Source organism: Mytilus edulis, chromosome 14 (genome assembly GCF_963676685.1).
Source record: "Mytilus edulis chromosome 14, xbMytEdul2.2, whole genome shotgun sequence".
Classification (NCBI taxonomy): Eukaryota; Metazoa; Mollusca; class Bivalvia; order Mytilida; family Mytilidae; genus Mytilus; species Mytilus edulis.
In genome coordinates, this window is record NC_092357.1 from 50,690,799 (window position 1) to 50,707,758 (window position 16,960).

The window sequence follows — 16,960 nt, forward strand, 5'->3', positions numbered from 1 at the left end:
ATCATGGCCAAACCAAACTTAATGCTTGCCCACCCTAAGGTATTCAGGCTTTAACGATCAATTCTCTCGATAAACCGAATGACACCCGTGATAAAAAATTAACATATATTTTCAGAGATATCATATATTCTTGATCCTAATCATTTCTAAAAATAAGCAAATTACATAACTTTAAACAGAGACATATAAAAACCAGATTTTAAATATGTAATTACATGATCTAACCTCCGGCAAAATGAAATACAATGTAGACGTTTATTCCCAAATTTCAGTATTGTCCTTTTGAACTGAGATAATTATAAACAGTTATCTAGAAGTCCCAGTTTTACAACTGACTAGTAATGTTTTTTGTTTATATGCTACTTGACTTTTATCTTTTAGAAAGAAATTGCATTTACATGCAACGCCTTTCTACAAAATGAATGAAACCCAAATTCAACGGATTTCGGCACATTTTCAACCATTTATTTTTTAAAGAGTCAGTATTGCAAAATTTCCAGGGAGAGCACACAAATATTCAAAGATGATGCAAACAAAAGTCAACTTTAATAAAAGAATATAAAATATATGACTAATTAAAAGCATGTGAAATTTCCCCAAACATTCGTCTTCAATGTCCTTAATTCAATGTCATATATATATGTTTTAAAAAATCAAATTTAATCCATTTTAAATATATCACCAATATATTTCTTTTATCAATGAAGTATTTAAATGTTAGTTTTTATTTAAAAAAAGACTTCTCTTTATAAATATGGAAGCTGGGAGTTCTATATCACAATCTCTGTGTTATAGTCGTCTCAGAAGAAAAATACGTCTCACCAGGTATGCTACGACTCTGTACAATAGTTAACAAAAATATTACTTTTCATGACCAATCAAATCGCTTCATACATAAATTTCCCGCCAACTTTGTTTACCTTTCTTTATTGTGTACATCCTACTGGATCATTGAACATAAAACAAGGGAAGTGTCCGTACCAAGCGTTGTCATAACTGGTTTAAGATTATATGAAAGTATTATTGATGATTAGCAAGCACTGAAACTAACTGTCCAGATAACAAATACGGTAAATAACAGTTTCTTTATGTGGCAGAAATATTTTGACTCATCAGATATCATCAATGATCAGCGGGTTGCAAAGCATTTTTTGATCTTCTGTCAAAATATTGAATCAATTGTAGATAATTGGTCATTGCTATTTTGTACTTCTTTATGGGAAAGCGTTCATCATCGTGATAGAATTCCCAAACCGAACAGTGGCATGATGGATATGGATGTTTGATTAATGAAAGGGGGCACTGAAATGTGATATTGAAATTTATTGTTTCTATTAAAATTTCAGGCTAAGGAATGTCTGCAATTGTTCAGAGAAAATTAGAATTTCCTGTAAGAAAGTCAACTCGTCTTAGAAGTTCTAAAGATGCAGATAGTCAAGAAAATTCAGTGAAACCAGAGTCCCCAAGAAAAAGAACAAAAGAAGGTATATACCATGGATGTGTGTAAAACTATATAAGAAAGACGATGAATACTTGAAGGTACAGGATTTACACAGTCAGTTCAACAGCCTGTCTGTCTAATGGGGACAAATTCCTAAGTTGATTGTCCTTCAATACACCATATCGCTATTTAGTCCAATTCGGGAAAAACAGTCATTTATACATCTTGCTGTTTGGGTCAAGCCACTGAAAATAGAGGTCATTAGTAGTGAGCTGAGGGAGGAAAAACTTTAGAAAGCGATCATCTAGAAACTTTGATAGAGTATGATCCTCTTTTTCGAAATTAAAATTAAAGTAGAAAAATATTTTGTTTGAAGTATTTACAGTAGTTTAAAAAGGTCTCATTAAAAAGTATCATGCATGGTGAATTGTTTAAACAGGGTCCCAGATAGCTTAAACTGGATGAAAAAGTTGTGTAATTTTAGAACTTATCCGGAATGGAATGAATAGCTATTAGGTGTATTGTCAATGATTGAGTTAATCATCACAGGAAAATGCTAATCAAAGTTTTCCTAGTTATGCCCCTCAGTGTTCTCCCCAGAAATTTTGGATAGCATCACATTTTGCGTAGAAAAAAATAACTATTATTTTTAATGTCGTTGGCGCGTTGCGTTGATGCTCTATTTCCTTTATATGTTTTAGTTTATATTGTTCAATTCATAACTGAGAATACAATTAAACTATAACTACAAAAACAGTTGTTTCAGTTCATGTTTTCTTTATTCATTTATAGTTACAGAATTTTTTTTTTTCCTCTTGTGCCAAATAAAAATAAATATGTGTTTTCAGTTACCCAACAATAAGTCATCGAAAAATGCCTGTACCAAGTCAGGAATATGACAGTTGTTATCCATTCGTTTGATGTGTTTGGACTTTTGATTTTGCCTTTTGATTTTTGATTTTCCTTTTTGAATTTTCCTCGGAGTTCAGTATTTTTGTGTTTTTACTCAAATGAATGAATGGTTCATTATAGATCAACCTGTATATATACAAAACTAAATATATAGTACACAAAATTAACTATTTTTATATTATATCAAGTAAAGATAAAGTAGCAAAAAAAAAATCAATTTAAAAACTTTTTTTTATCATGTTTATGAAATTCATTGTTTCATGGCACTCAATGAATTAGTCCCAGTTGTTTCTTATCTTTACATCAAAATGATATGTATTTTTAACAAAGTTATCTAACAAATAGTCTGTTAATGCGTAGTTTTCTCTCTTGGTATATTTTTTCTGTCTACTGTCCATCTGTTGTCATTATCGTGAAAATGCGGATTTTTGTCATATCTGTTCCGGTTCCGATCCGTAGTTTACACACTAATGTGCAATGGCGGCCGTAGAAAAATTTACGAAAATTAGTCCGAGAATAAACATTGTTTGACAAGAGATTGTGAATGAATAAGACGCTTTTAATGTATTAAATGGATTAAACATAAACTTAAGCCAATTATGATAACTTTTTAAAGAAGTATTAAACTTATTTTAGCTCTAAACCAAAATTCTCGCTCTCGTATTACCGGAAGAGAAAGAAAGTAATTTTTGGAGAGTTGCACAAATAAACGACCTTTTAAAAAAAAAAAATCGTTTCAATCTTTGAAATTTCGTAATACAAAACGTAGATTTCGAATTGTTTTGTGATTGTCTTGTCTTGGCGAAATTGGCGATTGCAGACACGTGGTATTAGTCATGTCACAAGTGTCAGCTTGGGATATTCGCATCCAAATAGTTATCACCCTGAGGGCAATTAACAGCTATTTAATCTCTTAATTGCCTTTAGTGTCCGACTTAAAGGGATTACAATTAAAGGTGATATAATTTTTATGATTATAATCAATAATAGATGAAAGTTCAAAATTGAAGACAAGTAAAATAGCATCTTCAAAATAATTATAGTGTCGCAAGAATAATTATAGCGTCGCGGGAATTATTATAGCATCATGGTGAAAAAATATAGCGTCGCGGTACCGTGACGCTAAAACGGCCTGGGGAGAACACTGCCCCTGCTTTAAAAAAGTGGGAGTATACTGTTATAATAATTATATGAAATCATATTACTCAGGAACTACATCATAAGGATTTTTCAAATTTGGTTCAGGGTTTATATAAGTTATCTTAGATTTTCAGATTCATCACTCAACAACTGACATGAGCTCCCTTTCGATTGTTATCAATTTTAGATTTTACGTCTTGAATTATGGGGTTTTATTTAAATCTGGTCTTGTCTAGCTACAAACTCATTACTGAGTAATTCAGTTAACAAATTCAGAATTTCACATCCACAGTTTTTTTTTACAGAAAACAGTGACAAGAATTTACAGTGTTCTCCAAGTAAACAGAAGAAAGGACAAAGAACAACAAGACAACAGACACCATCAACTGACAGGTAAAAAGCTTATCTTTGTTAATGTTCAAGACTCACAATAGTTCAAAATAATATGGAACACTCCTTGTTCAAAATTTTTATTTGTTGCTCCTGTTACATTTTACATGCTCATACATTTGTAATTTTCTTGTATTTAAACACTGGTTGTATAGATTGAAAACTAACAGTTTAGATGTTTTGTATTTAACCCTTTTACCGATTGCTGCCCAGACAGAAGCTACTCTGAGACGATGGCTTCCCTGGCTACTATTGCTCAAGTGGGAGATCTTCATAAGGCCAAATAAAAAAGCATGTGTGTTTCCTGTTTCCCTACCTACCCTATATTTTAAGCTTAGAAATAGCCTACCCTAAAGTTTTTTTTGGTCATTTTTCAATAAGCACTGTTAAAGTCAGGATTTCTCTCCCATAGACTCAATGTAAAAAAAAATGGTAAAATAAAAAAAAATCCCTACCTACCTACCCTATTTTTTTCAAAGATGAAACAGGAAACACACATATTATTTTATTTGGCCTAATAAATGTCAATAAAAACTTGTTTGTAGTTATTTGTGTATTTATTTCATTCACTAACACCATGTTCAGTTTTATTCATGTTTTGATAATTTTTTCCTCATAAAATATTCAAATTTTCAAATTTTCGGCATTATCTAGGTGAAATTCTCAAAATTCTGCTCTTTGACCCCAAATCGTAATTTTTTAACCCAAAACGGCAAACTTTTTTGAAAAATTTTATGAGGCTGTACAAATTCCTCACACTGAACGATGTCCATTCCAAGTGTTTTGTACATAAAACGACATTTTATGTCAAAAAAGTATACTAGTTTGGCTTCAATTCTTCCATATTCTTTCAAAAAAAATGTTCCCTCATTTCAAATTCTCGTAAATTCCGTAAATTTCCTCTGATTTTGACACGGTTTTCAACAAACGGAAGCGACATGTTTATACTTTCATCCGGGTATTCATCAAAGAAAGATAACTCATTTTACACTGTTTTGAGCGGGAAATATAAAACATGTATTCTGATCCCGGTAAAACGGGACTCGTCGTCAGCTGTCTGAAGCGCGAATCCCGGTAAACCAGGACTCATCGGCGAAAGGGTTAAGAATATCACCCTAAATTTATGATCATTCAAGAAAAGAAGCCTCAAGTTGTCAAGTGTATTACCTGTGTGTTCAATAGTAGTCCTCAAAAGCAAACAATGAAAATACTGATTTAAGATTTCTGATTGACAAATATTCATGGCTGCAATGTCAGTATATCAATGAATTTAAGTTTTTAAATTTTGTTTTACAGAAGTGCCAAGACATCAAGCACCAGACAGAGAGCAGAAACACCAACAACTGGCAGACGTTGTAAAGCTGAAACACCAACAACTGGCAGACGTTGTAAAGCTGAAACACCAAGTAGGAAAAGTGCCAGACAGAAAAATGCTGAGACACCAATCAGGGGCAAAAATGGCTTATCAGACACAGTTGAAACAAAGACCAAGCTAAAGCTAAAGAAAAAAGAGACAAATGATAAAATGAACACAGATATGTGGGAGCTTATATCTACATCCTCAAGTGGTAGGACCATGTACAATTATAATTTGCTAGCCCTACAGGTGCTAAGAAATCAAAATATCAAGGGGAAAATGTTTATATTTATAGGCTTTTCTTCATCTTCACACTTCTTTGAAGATATATTTCAATGAACTTTATTTGTTTTCAAGCAGTTAAATATTTGGCAATCATGATAATTAACAGGACATCAATTCAGCCCTTAAACTTTAAGTCCACCTCAGTGGTACATTAACCTTGAAGTGCAAGCAAAGAAGTTTCTTAAAAATCTGAAGAAAAGGATAAGATATATACAAATAGAAAAATATTACAAAAAATTACTTGCAACTGTAGCACTTTGAGATCAAATTTTGATTAAGGACAAGCATCTACAGAGAGGATTTTTTTTCATCTTTACAAAAAAAACCAAGAAGAAAAATAAGTGTTTTTTTTTTGTATTACTTGTTTTAAAGCTGTGTTTACAGGTCAAACTGACTATTTCCTTTGTTTTCCAATCTTCAAACATACATTTTAACCACACTGATAAAATTGCCTTTGCATGTGATTTAAAAGTAATGATTTGTAGACATTAAGGTAGATGGGGTGTCTAAATTATAATCCATAGAATTTTTTAATAATTTGCCAAAATGAAGTTTATATTATGCTTTTTAAAAAAAAGTTATAAAAAGAATGGGTCACCGGGCTTTATTTCATGCTACACTTTGTTCAAAATTGTCAAATTTTGTATAGATTATGCATGGAAACCCCAATTTTCTGCAATAAAGCATAAACTACACCATAGAATTTTGAGATAACATATGAGAAGATAGCTTTAATAGTATGCTTTCAGTTAAGAAAAAGAAAAAATGGGGTCACCGGACCTGTTTTCTTGTTACATAATAAAATAGAGAAATTCCTAACACATTCTATTGTAAAAATACCTTAATCTGAATTATCTGCCCTTGCATTTGAGTTGCCTCCCCTAATGTGGCAAAGTTGGAAAAAAATTGTTAAAACAAAAAATTTCTATTTTTTGTAAAATACAATCATAAATATGATAAAACATGTCATTTTCTATGTAGAAGTGGAATTTCTTACACATGAATAATATTATCTACTTCTCTAAAAATTTGCACATTCTATTAAAGATCTAGACCTTGTTTTCTGGTATTTCCAAATCCAAGATGGAGGAAGACACCCTATCTACCTTAATTGATTTTATTTATATTTCTTCAGATGATGAGAATTCAGGCCCGACTTCTACAAAGTCAAAAGGTCAAAGAGAAGTTGTTGCTGAAAATAAAATTACTGAAAGTATGTAAAAAAATATATGTTCAAAGGAAAATTAATTTGTTTTGTAACAGACCTTAAGAAGTTAAAGTGTGTGCCTATAAAATTCATATCTGTTAAAGGGATTATAAATAGTTGGTGCTTGAACTGATGTAACAATCCAATGTCATATATTTATTGTTATTCAATATCTTATGGTCACATTGAAGAAGTTTCCATACCAAATGGTTGTCCTAGTTCGCACCTTCTTATGATGAGACGGAATGAACAATTATGACCAAACTTTTTATGTCAGTCTGAACCTGACATAAAAAGAAAAAAGAATTTTGTTTATGGATTAAGTAGATATAAGAATATGTGGTATGAGTGCCAATGAGACTACTCTCCATCCCAGTCTCAATTTGTAAAAGTAAACCATTATAGGTCAAAGTACTGTCTTCAACAGATAACCTTGGCTCACACCTAATCATGGAAAGATATTAAGAACACCAAAATGACTAGTGTTAAACAATTCAAATAGGAAAACCAACAGTCTAATCAATCAAAAGACATAATGTATTGATATAAAGTGATAACTTGTGATTTTCTTATATGGTGCAAGTTTTTCTACAAATCTTGTTATATTCAAATATTCATAATATGTATGAAAAATATATATTTGCCTTAATTTTTCAGAGTTCCCTTTCTCGCCAAAGAAAACTGTGGAACCCTTCCGGTCACCAGAAGGGAAAGGTTTACCGTCACCAAGCATTGTACCACAACAAATTATTATATCACCTGAGTACCCACCATCTCCTAAAAAACATTTATTATCACCAAGGGGATCAGATCATCCTCTGTCACCAAGGAAAGACTTGTCGTTGAACCACTTCTATTCTCCAAGGAGAAATATCCTGTCTCCTAAAAAGTCAGATTTCTTACTTTCTCCTCGGAAAGTAATGTCTCCTACCAAAAACGAGAACCAGTTCTCCTGTCGAAATGTACTGATGTCACCTGGTACAATGATGAGTAATCTAAAGCTGTCGTCTCCAGTACGAGTTCCTCTGTCGCCAAGGAAGATGGATTACAACATAATGCCATCACCAGGGAAACCAACTAAGGGTGGTCTGTCATTGATTTCCCAGGGTTCACCAGTCAAATCACTGTTCTCACCAACTAATTCACTCAAGTTAGAGAAACAGGAAGGTAATATTCTATACTGTTATTTGGAGCTAATACAAAACTCTATCAACCAAAAGATCAAATCGCACTGCAAATTAATGTTTTAAATTTTGAACATTCATTATAAACTTTAATTTCGTATACTTTACAATCAGAATTCAAAAAATATGTCATAAATTTTGAGACATAATACTACTTCTAATCTAACGGTGCTTATTGAAAATATTGAGAGAGCACTGAAAATGAAAATACTGATAGTTGAAATAAGGCTAGATGCCTTTAAAACTTCTTTTTGCATTTAGCACCAATTTGGAGTCTGTTGGCATATATCGTACTGTTTCACCTTTTATTCAGGAAATAAAACTTTTGATTTGCAGCCATGGCATGTTGCATTTCTTTTTTTGCAGATGTTTATTATATATTTCTCATTTCAATCAATTGGAAAGGCAAAGATATGAATAAAATATATGCTTTTTAAGCAGATGTCCATTTTATGGTCTCTTTCTTATTAAAGGTAAATGTTCATTTTTAGAGACTCCTTTTAAACATTTTTTTGTTGTTGTATTGAGATGTCTGTTATATGACTGGTTCTTCTTTTTTTTGTAGCACATGCATACCACTTGGCTAAACAGTCATTTCATACAGCCAAACCAGACCGTATTGTAGGTAGAGAAGTAGAGACTGATACAGTAAACCAGTTTGTCAGAGGTCATGTGACAAAGAAAACAGGTGGAAGTTTATACATATCTGGGGCACCAGGAACAGGGAAAACAGCTGTTCTTACTCATATACTGGATAATGTTAGAGTATGTATTAATTATGATGATGAAAAAATAATTTGAACAGATACAATACATAATCTATAAGACAACAGGTTTTATAAGATACCAATACATTCTTTGTTACTCTTCCTGACAATGTTCCCTACAACTTTCTAGTTATTAAGTTTGTGGTTTTAGATTGTCAGATATTGAGTCAGCATGTCGCACATGTTGTTGTGAACTACTTCACCCGCCTCAGATCAAAGTCTGTGGATCAAACGACTTGCTTGTATATCTTTGGTGGTTTTGCGGGTTCAAACAGATATTGAAAATAAATCACACGTTTTATCATACAAGTTTGATATAATAATGATTACAATAACAAAGTGTCAGAAATTATTTCAGCAAAGTCTAAGTAGTCTAACTGTATTAAATGTTTAACATCACTTAGTTTTTATAAAATATGGATAACACCCTAATGTCGCATGCATTTCAAAAGTTTACATCATTATGGGAAAGATGTGTGCACAGATTGGACAATAAAATAACTGCCTATCATGGGAGTAGAACAAAAATAGATTCTCAAGTTTGGACTGATAACAAAACATCTTCTTTGAAAATGCAACACACACACAAATACTGCATGCGTACAATACTACTACAATATGTCATGTCCAAGGTTCCAATATTTTATTCTTAATTACAAATACTGGAATAACAAAGTTTATTCTCTAAATAAAACCTCAAGGATTTTGTAAGTGTTGATGTGACATTCAAAGACGGAAAACTTCATCAATCAAAATTTGTTATTTCTATTGTTAGGCTGCTCATAGCTGTAAATCAGTATATTTAAACTGTATGACATTAAGAGACTCGGCAACAGTGTATGGTAAATTATATACAGATCTAACAGGAAAGTCACCACCATCAGCTAAAGACAGGCTACGTGCAGTTGAGAAATACCTCACCACAACTGGACCAAGCATGTAAGTTTACCCATATTGTTCAAACATTCCTATCACATCTTCTTTTTCTTGTCCTGACAATGTTCCCTACAACTTTCTAGTTATAAAGTTTGTGGTTTTAGATTGTCAGATATTGAGTCAGCATGTTCGCTCATGTTGTTGTGAACTACTTCACCCGCCCTAGATCAAAGTCTGTGGATCAAACGACTTGCTTGTATATCTTTGGTGGTTTTGCGGGTTTACACAGTTATTGAAAATAGATCACAAATTCTATGATTGTATGTGTATTTGCTTATGGAAGCACAGTTTGTATGTACTATGTTTTGGAAAAAGAGCAATGCAAGGGAGAAATTAAATCAAAAAGTCTTATGCTTTCAATTTTATAATTACAAAGCATTGTTAATATACAAAAAACTATAAAATGTGATGTTAAACCAACAAAGACTGCAAATCAGGTAATTATTTTTCGTCGTCACTATATCAGTTAATATCCTTAAATGTAGAGAAATAGGGAAATGCATTAGGGCTTTTCCAGAAAAAAATGTATGGGGGGGTTGGAAGGCAGTTTTTGTCCGCACCCGCCACCCAGACAATTGTAATTGAGTATTATAGTGCATTATACATGTTATAGTGTGAAAAGTTGCTCTGATTCCCATCACCCATGTATTATTAATATAATGTGCCTTCCAACACCCCCCCCCCCCCCCCCCCCATTCATTTTTTTCTGGAATGGCCCTTAGAAGATCACATATAATAAATATTAAACAATACATTACATTGATATTACAGAATTATGGTTTTGGATGAGATTGACCAACTGGACAGTAAAAATCAAGAAATACTATACACAATCTTTGAGTGGCCATCATTACAGAAATCTAGACTAGTACTGATTGGGATAGCCAATGCCTTAGATCTAACAGATAGGATATTACCAAGATTACAGGCTAGACCCAACTGTAAACCTCAACTTTTAAACTTTGCTCCATACAGTAAAGACCAGATTGCAAATATTATTAAAGATAGATTAAAAAAGGTATGTTAAAATAAAATGCTATGATAAGAGGAAGACTTATTTATATACTGTAAATCAAGAATCTTTTGCAAGGTTTGTATTAATGTATCTCAGTAATAAGAATTCACATTCTGTTATATGATACATGTAGCTTTTCTTAAAATTACAAGAATAAAAGGGGTATGTTTGTTCAATTTAAAAAAAATGTAATAATTTATGAATATACAGTTTCTTATAAGAATTCCATATATCATTGTATTTAGTTTTGTAAAGAATTGCTCTAATTAATATTTTTTTTTCTGTGTACATGTCATTTCATTGTGAAATAAAAATGTAATCATTAGAATTGTTTTAGTTGTTAAGTCATTTTCTGTATTCAGTTGAAATAAGTTTATTAAATAAAATGCCTATTTGCAGATAGAGGAGCAGGGTTTGGCAGTGATGGAACCTAGTGCCATACAGTTCTGTGCCCGTAAGATATCAGCCGTGGCTGGGGACATGAGGAAGGCTCTTGATGTATGTCGCCGTGCTGTAGAAATGGTGGAACATGAGGTAAAGACACAAAAGGTTTTGTCTAGTCCTACAAAACGACCTCCAGCAGTACCTAAAAAGATTGGTGTAGTACAGATCAACAAAGTGTTATCAGAGGTTTATGGCTCTAGTTCTGTATCCAACAGTCAAGATAGCATTCCACTGCAACAGAAACTTATAGTTTGTACTCTGCTGCTGATGGTGAATAAAGGCAAGATGAAGGAGGTCACAATGGGCAAGGTATGTTGATTTAAGGCAATTCTATATTACATTCTTCAGGATGGGTATTGTATTACATTTTTAAAGATGGGTAAAAAAGGAAGGATAAATAGAGAATATCGTATGGCTTTTTCAATATCGCATCCGTATCAACCCCAGCCACCAATATAATCCCAAGAGCTCATATACACTTAATTATTATTTACATTTACCTCAAGTAGATGTTTTTTTATGTGACATGACGTCATACAGATATATAAGGAGTTTTGAAATGACGTCGTACAGATTATAGGTTTGACATGACGTCATACAGATTAGGGATTTGATAAAGCTTTGCAGCAGTGACTGCAATAGATGACGTGACGTCACACAGATTAAAGGTGTGATAAAGCTTTTGCAGCCGTGCTGATATCAATATCATCACGAATGGCTGATACAGCACACTTGCCATTGATTGTATTACACATACAATTTATCTGTATTTACTACTAAGTATATAATAAATGAGTTTACCGGCAGGGTACTGTGGATTCATTTATTTTTTATATGGCTATCAATTTTCATTGATTGAAAAACTTGCATTTTTCTGGATATTTGATTTCATGGTTTTGTCAATCTCTGCATATAGAGCCTATAGTAAAATTGTAATTCATTAAAAATTAAAATTTGTGGTTAACCTGTACCCACAAAAACTGGTATCCAACAATCAAAAGTGAATCGACAGTAGTTTTGAGTTTAGGTAAAACCATGTTTGTTTGGGCAGAAATGTCTTAAACTTCTTCACACCACTGAAGCAAGTGCTGATCAGTCAGCTATCAAGAAGAACATTTCTGTGTTCTGTTAAAAAAAAATGTGATATTCCATAAAACTTGAATGTCAAAATTTTCAACTAAAATTGAAATCCAAAATCCTATTAATATTTCCAAAACAAACATATTTTTATTTCAATCCTGACAATGTTCCCTACAACTTTCTAGTTATAAAGTTTGTGGTTTTAGATTGTCATATATTGAGTCAACATGTCGCTCATGTTGTTGTGAACTACTTCACCCGCCTCAGGTCAAAGTCTGTGGATCAAACGACTTGCTTATATATCTATGGTGGTTTTGCGGGTTCAAACAGATATTGAAAATTGAAAAAAAGGTTAAAAGATCAGACTTATATTGACAACTGAGTTGAGAAATGAAGCAGGCAAAGTGTATTCAATAAAGTAGTATCAACTTTAAGTGTTATGATTTTTTCATTGAAATATGTGGGAGAACATTGTAATTAGTATGTATAATATTATTTGATGATTATGAAATGTTTTGTATCTATATTATATTTTGATTTATAGGTCCATGATACATACAGTAAAATATGTAAGAAACGACAGATGGCAATAGTTGATTACACAGAATACCAGGGCATTTGTAATCTGTTGGAAACCAGAGGAATTATGGGTATTAAGAAAATTAAAGATGGACGTCTAGCAAAGGTTTGTTTGTTTATGAAAATCTACTACATTGGAAATATTTATTTTAGCTATAACTTACTTTACACTCTACCTGTTCAAGAATGAAAATTTTAATTTAAAGATAGTTTTACACATGAAAGTAGAAATTAAAAAATAGGTATTGAAAAAACGGTATTGTAATAATTTTTTTAAAGTTATATGATCATATCAGATTATTACATGACATTTTTCATATCGCATGTATTATCAGCCCTAGGTTCAATATCAGCCCAAGAGCCGCATGGCTCGAGGGCTGATATTGACCGAGGGCTGATAATACATGCGATATGAAAAATGACATGTTATGATCTTTTTATCATATGCTTCAACAGTAGAGAAAAATAACAGATTCATATATTGATCCTTTTACGTGGTTCTCGAAGTTTAAAGAGTAAAAAAGTTCATGGCCGTCAGGGAAAAAAATATGATACATTCAATATGAAAATTTTTCTATCGTATGCCTCAACAGAGAGAGAAAAAAAAACATTTTTAATGGACGAATCGACCAAATAATAATTCAACAATATACGTAATGATCATTGTTTGGAAAAGTCAACTTTTTAAAGAAGTTAACTTTCTAAATTATGTTTCAGAAAAACTTTAAAAATGCATTTTTTAAATAATTGTTTTTTTTTTTTTTATTATTTTAAACAATATACTTTCCAGTATCCAAATAATTGTTTTGTACACTACTTTGTAATGTTTTTCACTGAAAACGTAGCATTGAGGTGTATTTTCCGGAATTAGCCGAGTATTACCGGAATGCCATGTGATAACGTTACGGAAAGGCATGTGATAACAATCGAAGCATGTGATAAACTTTTCATATCAGCCCGCTAAGCACCAATTCGAAAAATTATGGAATTCGTCAATTTAATGCTATTATCATACGGTAAAATTTATATGTTATTTAGTCGAAGTATATGATAATTAATTTTATACCATTTCAAAAATTCTGAAAATTGCTTTAATCACAATTTAGACAAATATTTATTAGTAAGATTTACAAACAAACAAGTAATATCCTTTGATGTATTCCATTTTACAGATTTTCAATTGTTTTATTTATTTGCAGATTGTGTTGAAACTTGATGAAAGAGAACTGGAGCATACTTTACAAGATAAAGTTTTGATGTCATCTATAATGAAAGATGGACTTCCATGATATATCCCATAATGCAATGATATATCCCACAATGCAATGTGATTTACAGGATAAAATGTCCACAATCATATTGTAAAAAAATGTCTAACAGAGGGATCAGCTTTATAGAAGAAAATCTATGGTAGATTTCTGAACAGGAGCATTTATTATTCTTATTTTGTTGTTATTGACTAACAGAAAAATATCCAAAAAAATGGTACAAACAAAAAATATTGACCATAAAAATTCCAAAAGTACAAACAAAATAAAATAGTAGTTGTAGTTGAAATTCAAGGCACTCTTGATGCATATGTATTATTTACTTGTGTAGCAAAATATTCAAGTATTTTAGGAGGTTTGTTTTATGGATGTAGAATTCCTTAAGCTTACAATTGCATTTTACTTTATATTATGAAGTTCACTCCATTTTATAACTTACAATTTCTGAAAACTGCTAGTCTCGCAAATATGTAAAATGTGAGTTGTTATAAGGTTGCAATCATTTGTGAAAAATTATTGTACTTTTTCTTTTTTCCACTTATTAATACAAGTGAAAAGTGTAGTTTGTACGATTGGTACAATTCCATTTTTGAATATCCAATTTTAAGGAAAAGGTGCAAATACTTAAAATCGGATGAATATTTTTGTTTAGTAATATGTGACCCATTTCATGGCATGCTGGTTTAGGAATATTTCACTTGCTATTCTGATGGTTTCAAAAACTTCAATAACAAATCAGAAGATATTGTTAAAAATTCATCTGTTTCCTGAATAATACTATTGACATGTATGCTTTTGTTTAAAGTTCATGAAAAATAATCATCAATTTATTGCTAGGAGAAAAAGAAAAAAACACTTTTGAGAGTCTTTGCATTGTAAATGAGTAATTGTGTATTTGGAAATATACATATTTATTGTGTATTATGTATATTTGGAAATATACATATTTATTGTATATTTGAATATTTATTTGAAATGAATGTAATTTTAAAGGAAAAGATTGATTTATTTGTAAGTGGGTTTGTGAGAAAAGAATTGTGTATTTGAATTTATTAAAGTATGACTTGAAAATGTAGTACATGTTATTTAAAGATTGTCAATTCTGAAAATGATTGCTTTTCCATAAAATGGACGTAGTATTTTGTAATATGTGTATTGTTTGAATAGAATATAAGTGAACATGACTGATTGATATAAGTATTTATTAAAGCTTACCAGAAGAAAAGATTGTGGAATAACTTGTATTAAAATTTGATTTTGTAATACTTGATAATAAAAGTGATGCTGTGTGATTGGATTATATAATTATACATTGTATGCAAGGAATAAAACAATTCTTATAATAGATTAATTTAATTATTTAAAATTATTATTATTTTATTTAAAGATACATGTTATTTTTACCACCGTTAACCGGAATATTGATTCAGAGGGCATGACAAAAGTTTTTGTAGAAATTCCTTGCCAATCGAAGTCAATTTAATTTGTCCTTTATTTTATGATTTTTTAGCTCACCTGGCCCAAAGGGCCAAGTGAGCTTTTCTCAGCACTTGGCGTCCGGCGTCCGTCGTCCGTCGTCTGGCGTCGTTAACTTTTACAAAAATCTTCTCCTCTGAAACTACTTGGCCAAATTTAACCAAACTTGGCCACAATCATCATTGGGGTATCTAGTTTAAAAAATGTGTCTGGTGACCCGGTCAACCAACCAAGATGGCCGCCATGGCTAAAAATAGAACATAGGGGTAAAATGCAGTTTTTGGCTTATAACTCAAAAACCAAAGCATTTAGAGCAAATCTGACATGGGGTAAAATTGTTCATCAGGTCAAGATCTATCTGCCCTGAAATTTTCAGATGAATCGGACGACCCGTTGTTGGGTTGCTGCCCCTGAATTGGTAATTTTAAGGAAATTTTACTGTTTTTGGTTATTATCTTGAATATTATTATAGATAGAGATAAACTGTAAACAGCAATAATGTTCAGCAAAGTAAGATTTACAAATAAGTCAACCTGACCCAAATGGTCAGTTGACCCCTTTAGGAGTTATTGCCCTTTATAGTCAATTTTTAACCATTTTTCGTAAATCTTAGTTATCTTTTAGAAAAATCTTCTCCTCTGAAACTACTGGGCCAAATTAAACCAAACTTGGCCACAATCATCATTGGGGTATCTAGTTTAAAAAATGTGTCCGGTGACCCGGCCAACTAACCAAGATGGCCACCACGGCTAAAAATAGAACATAGGGGTAAAATGCAGTTTTTGGCTTATAACTCAAAAACTAAAGCATTTAGAGGAAATCTGACATGGGGTAAAAATGTTTATCAGGTCAAGATCTATCTGCCCTGAAATTTTCAGATGAATCGGTCAATCCGTTATTGGGTTGCTGTCCCTGAATTGGTAATTTTGAGGAAATTTTGCTGTTTTTGGTTATTATCTTGAATATTATTATAGATAGAGATAAACTGTAAAGAGCAATAATGTTCATCAAAGTAAGATTTACAAATAAGTCAACATGACCGAAATGGTCAGTTGACCCCTTTAGGAGTTATTGCCCTTTATAGTAAATTTTTAACCATTTTTCGTAAATCTTAGTTATCTTTTACAAAAATCTTCTCCTCTGAAACTACTGGGCCAAATTAATTCAAACTTGGCCACAATCATCTTTGAGGTACCTTGTTTGAAAAATGTGTCCGATGACCTGGCCATCCAACCAAGATGGCCACCACGGCTAAAAATAGAACAGGGGTAAAGTGTAGTTTTTTGCTTATAACTCGGAAACCAAATCATTTAGAGGAAATCTGACAAGGAGTTAAATTGTTAATCAAGTCAATATATATCTGCCCTGAAATATTCAAATGAATTGGACAACCGGTTGTTGGGTTGCTGCCCTCCAATTGGTAATTTTTAAAGAAATTTTGCTGTTTTTGGTTATTATCTTGAATACTATTATAGATAG

At 31.8% G+C, this 16,960-nt stretch overlaps 1 protein-coding gene across 2 annotated transcripts; it reads left to right on the top strand.

Moving 5' to 3' along the window:
* The first annotated feature begins 904 nt into the window (after nt 1-904).
* Nucleotides 905-14,768, top strand: LOC139503506 (cell division control protein 6 homolog). 2 transcript variants are annotated; one of them, XM_071293296.1, is made up of 13 exons: nt 905-1,070; nt 1,347-1,484; nt 3,799-3,886; nt 5,180-5,213; nt 5,247-5,451; nt 6,661-6,738; nt 7,390-7,899; nt 8,482-8,681; nt 9,459-9,622; nt 10,391-10,637; nt 11,034-11,387; nt 12,703-12,843; nt 13,937-14,768. In XM_071293296.1, the coding sequence occupies exons 2-13, from the start codon at nt 1,355-1,357 to the stop codon at nt 14,024-14,026; spliced, it is 2,241 nt and encodes a 746-aa protein (XP_071149397.1). In that variant the 5' UTR covers nt 905-1,070; nt 1,347-1,354; the 3' UTR covers nt 14,027-14,768. The 2 variants fall into 2 exon arrangements, with proteins under 2 accessions (XP_071149397.1, XP_071149396.1); XM_071293295.1 differs by having other exon boundaries at nt 5,180-5,451.
* Nucleotides 14,769-16,960: the final 2,192 nt, after the last annotated feature.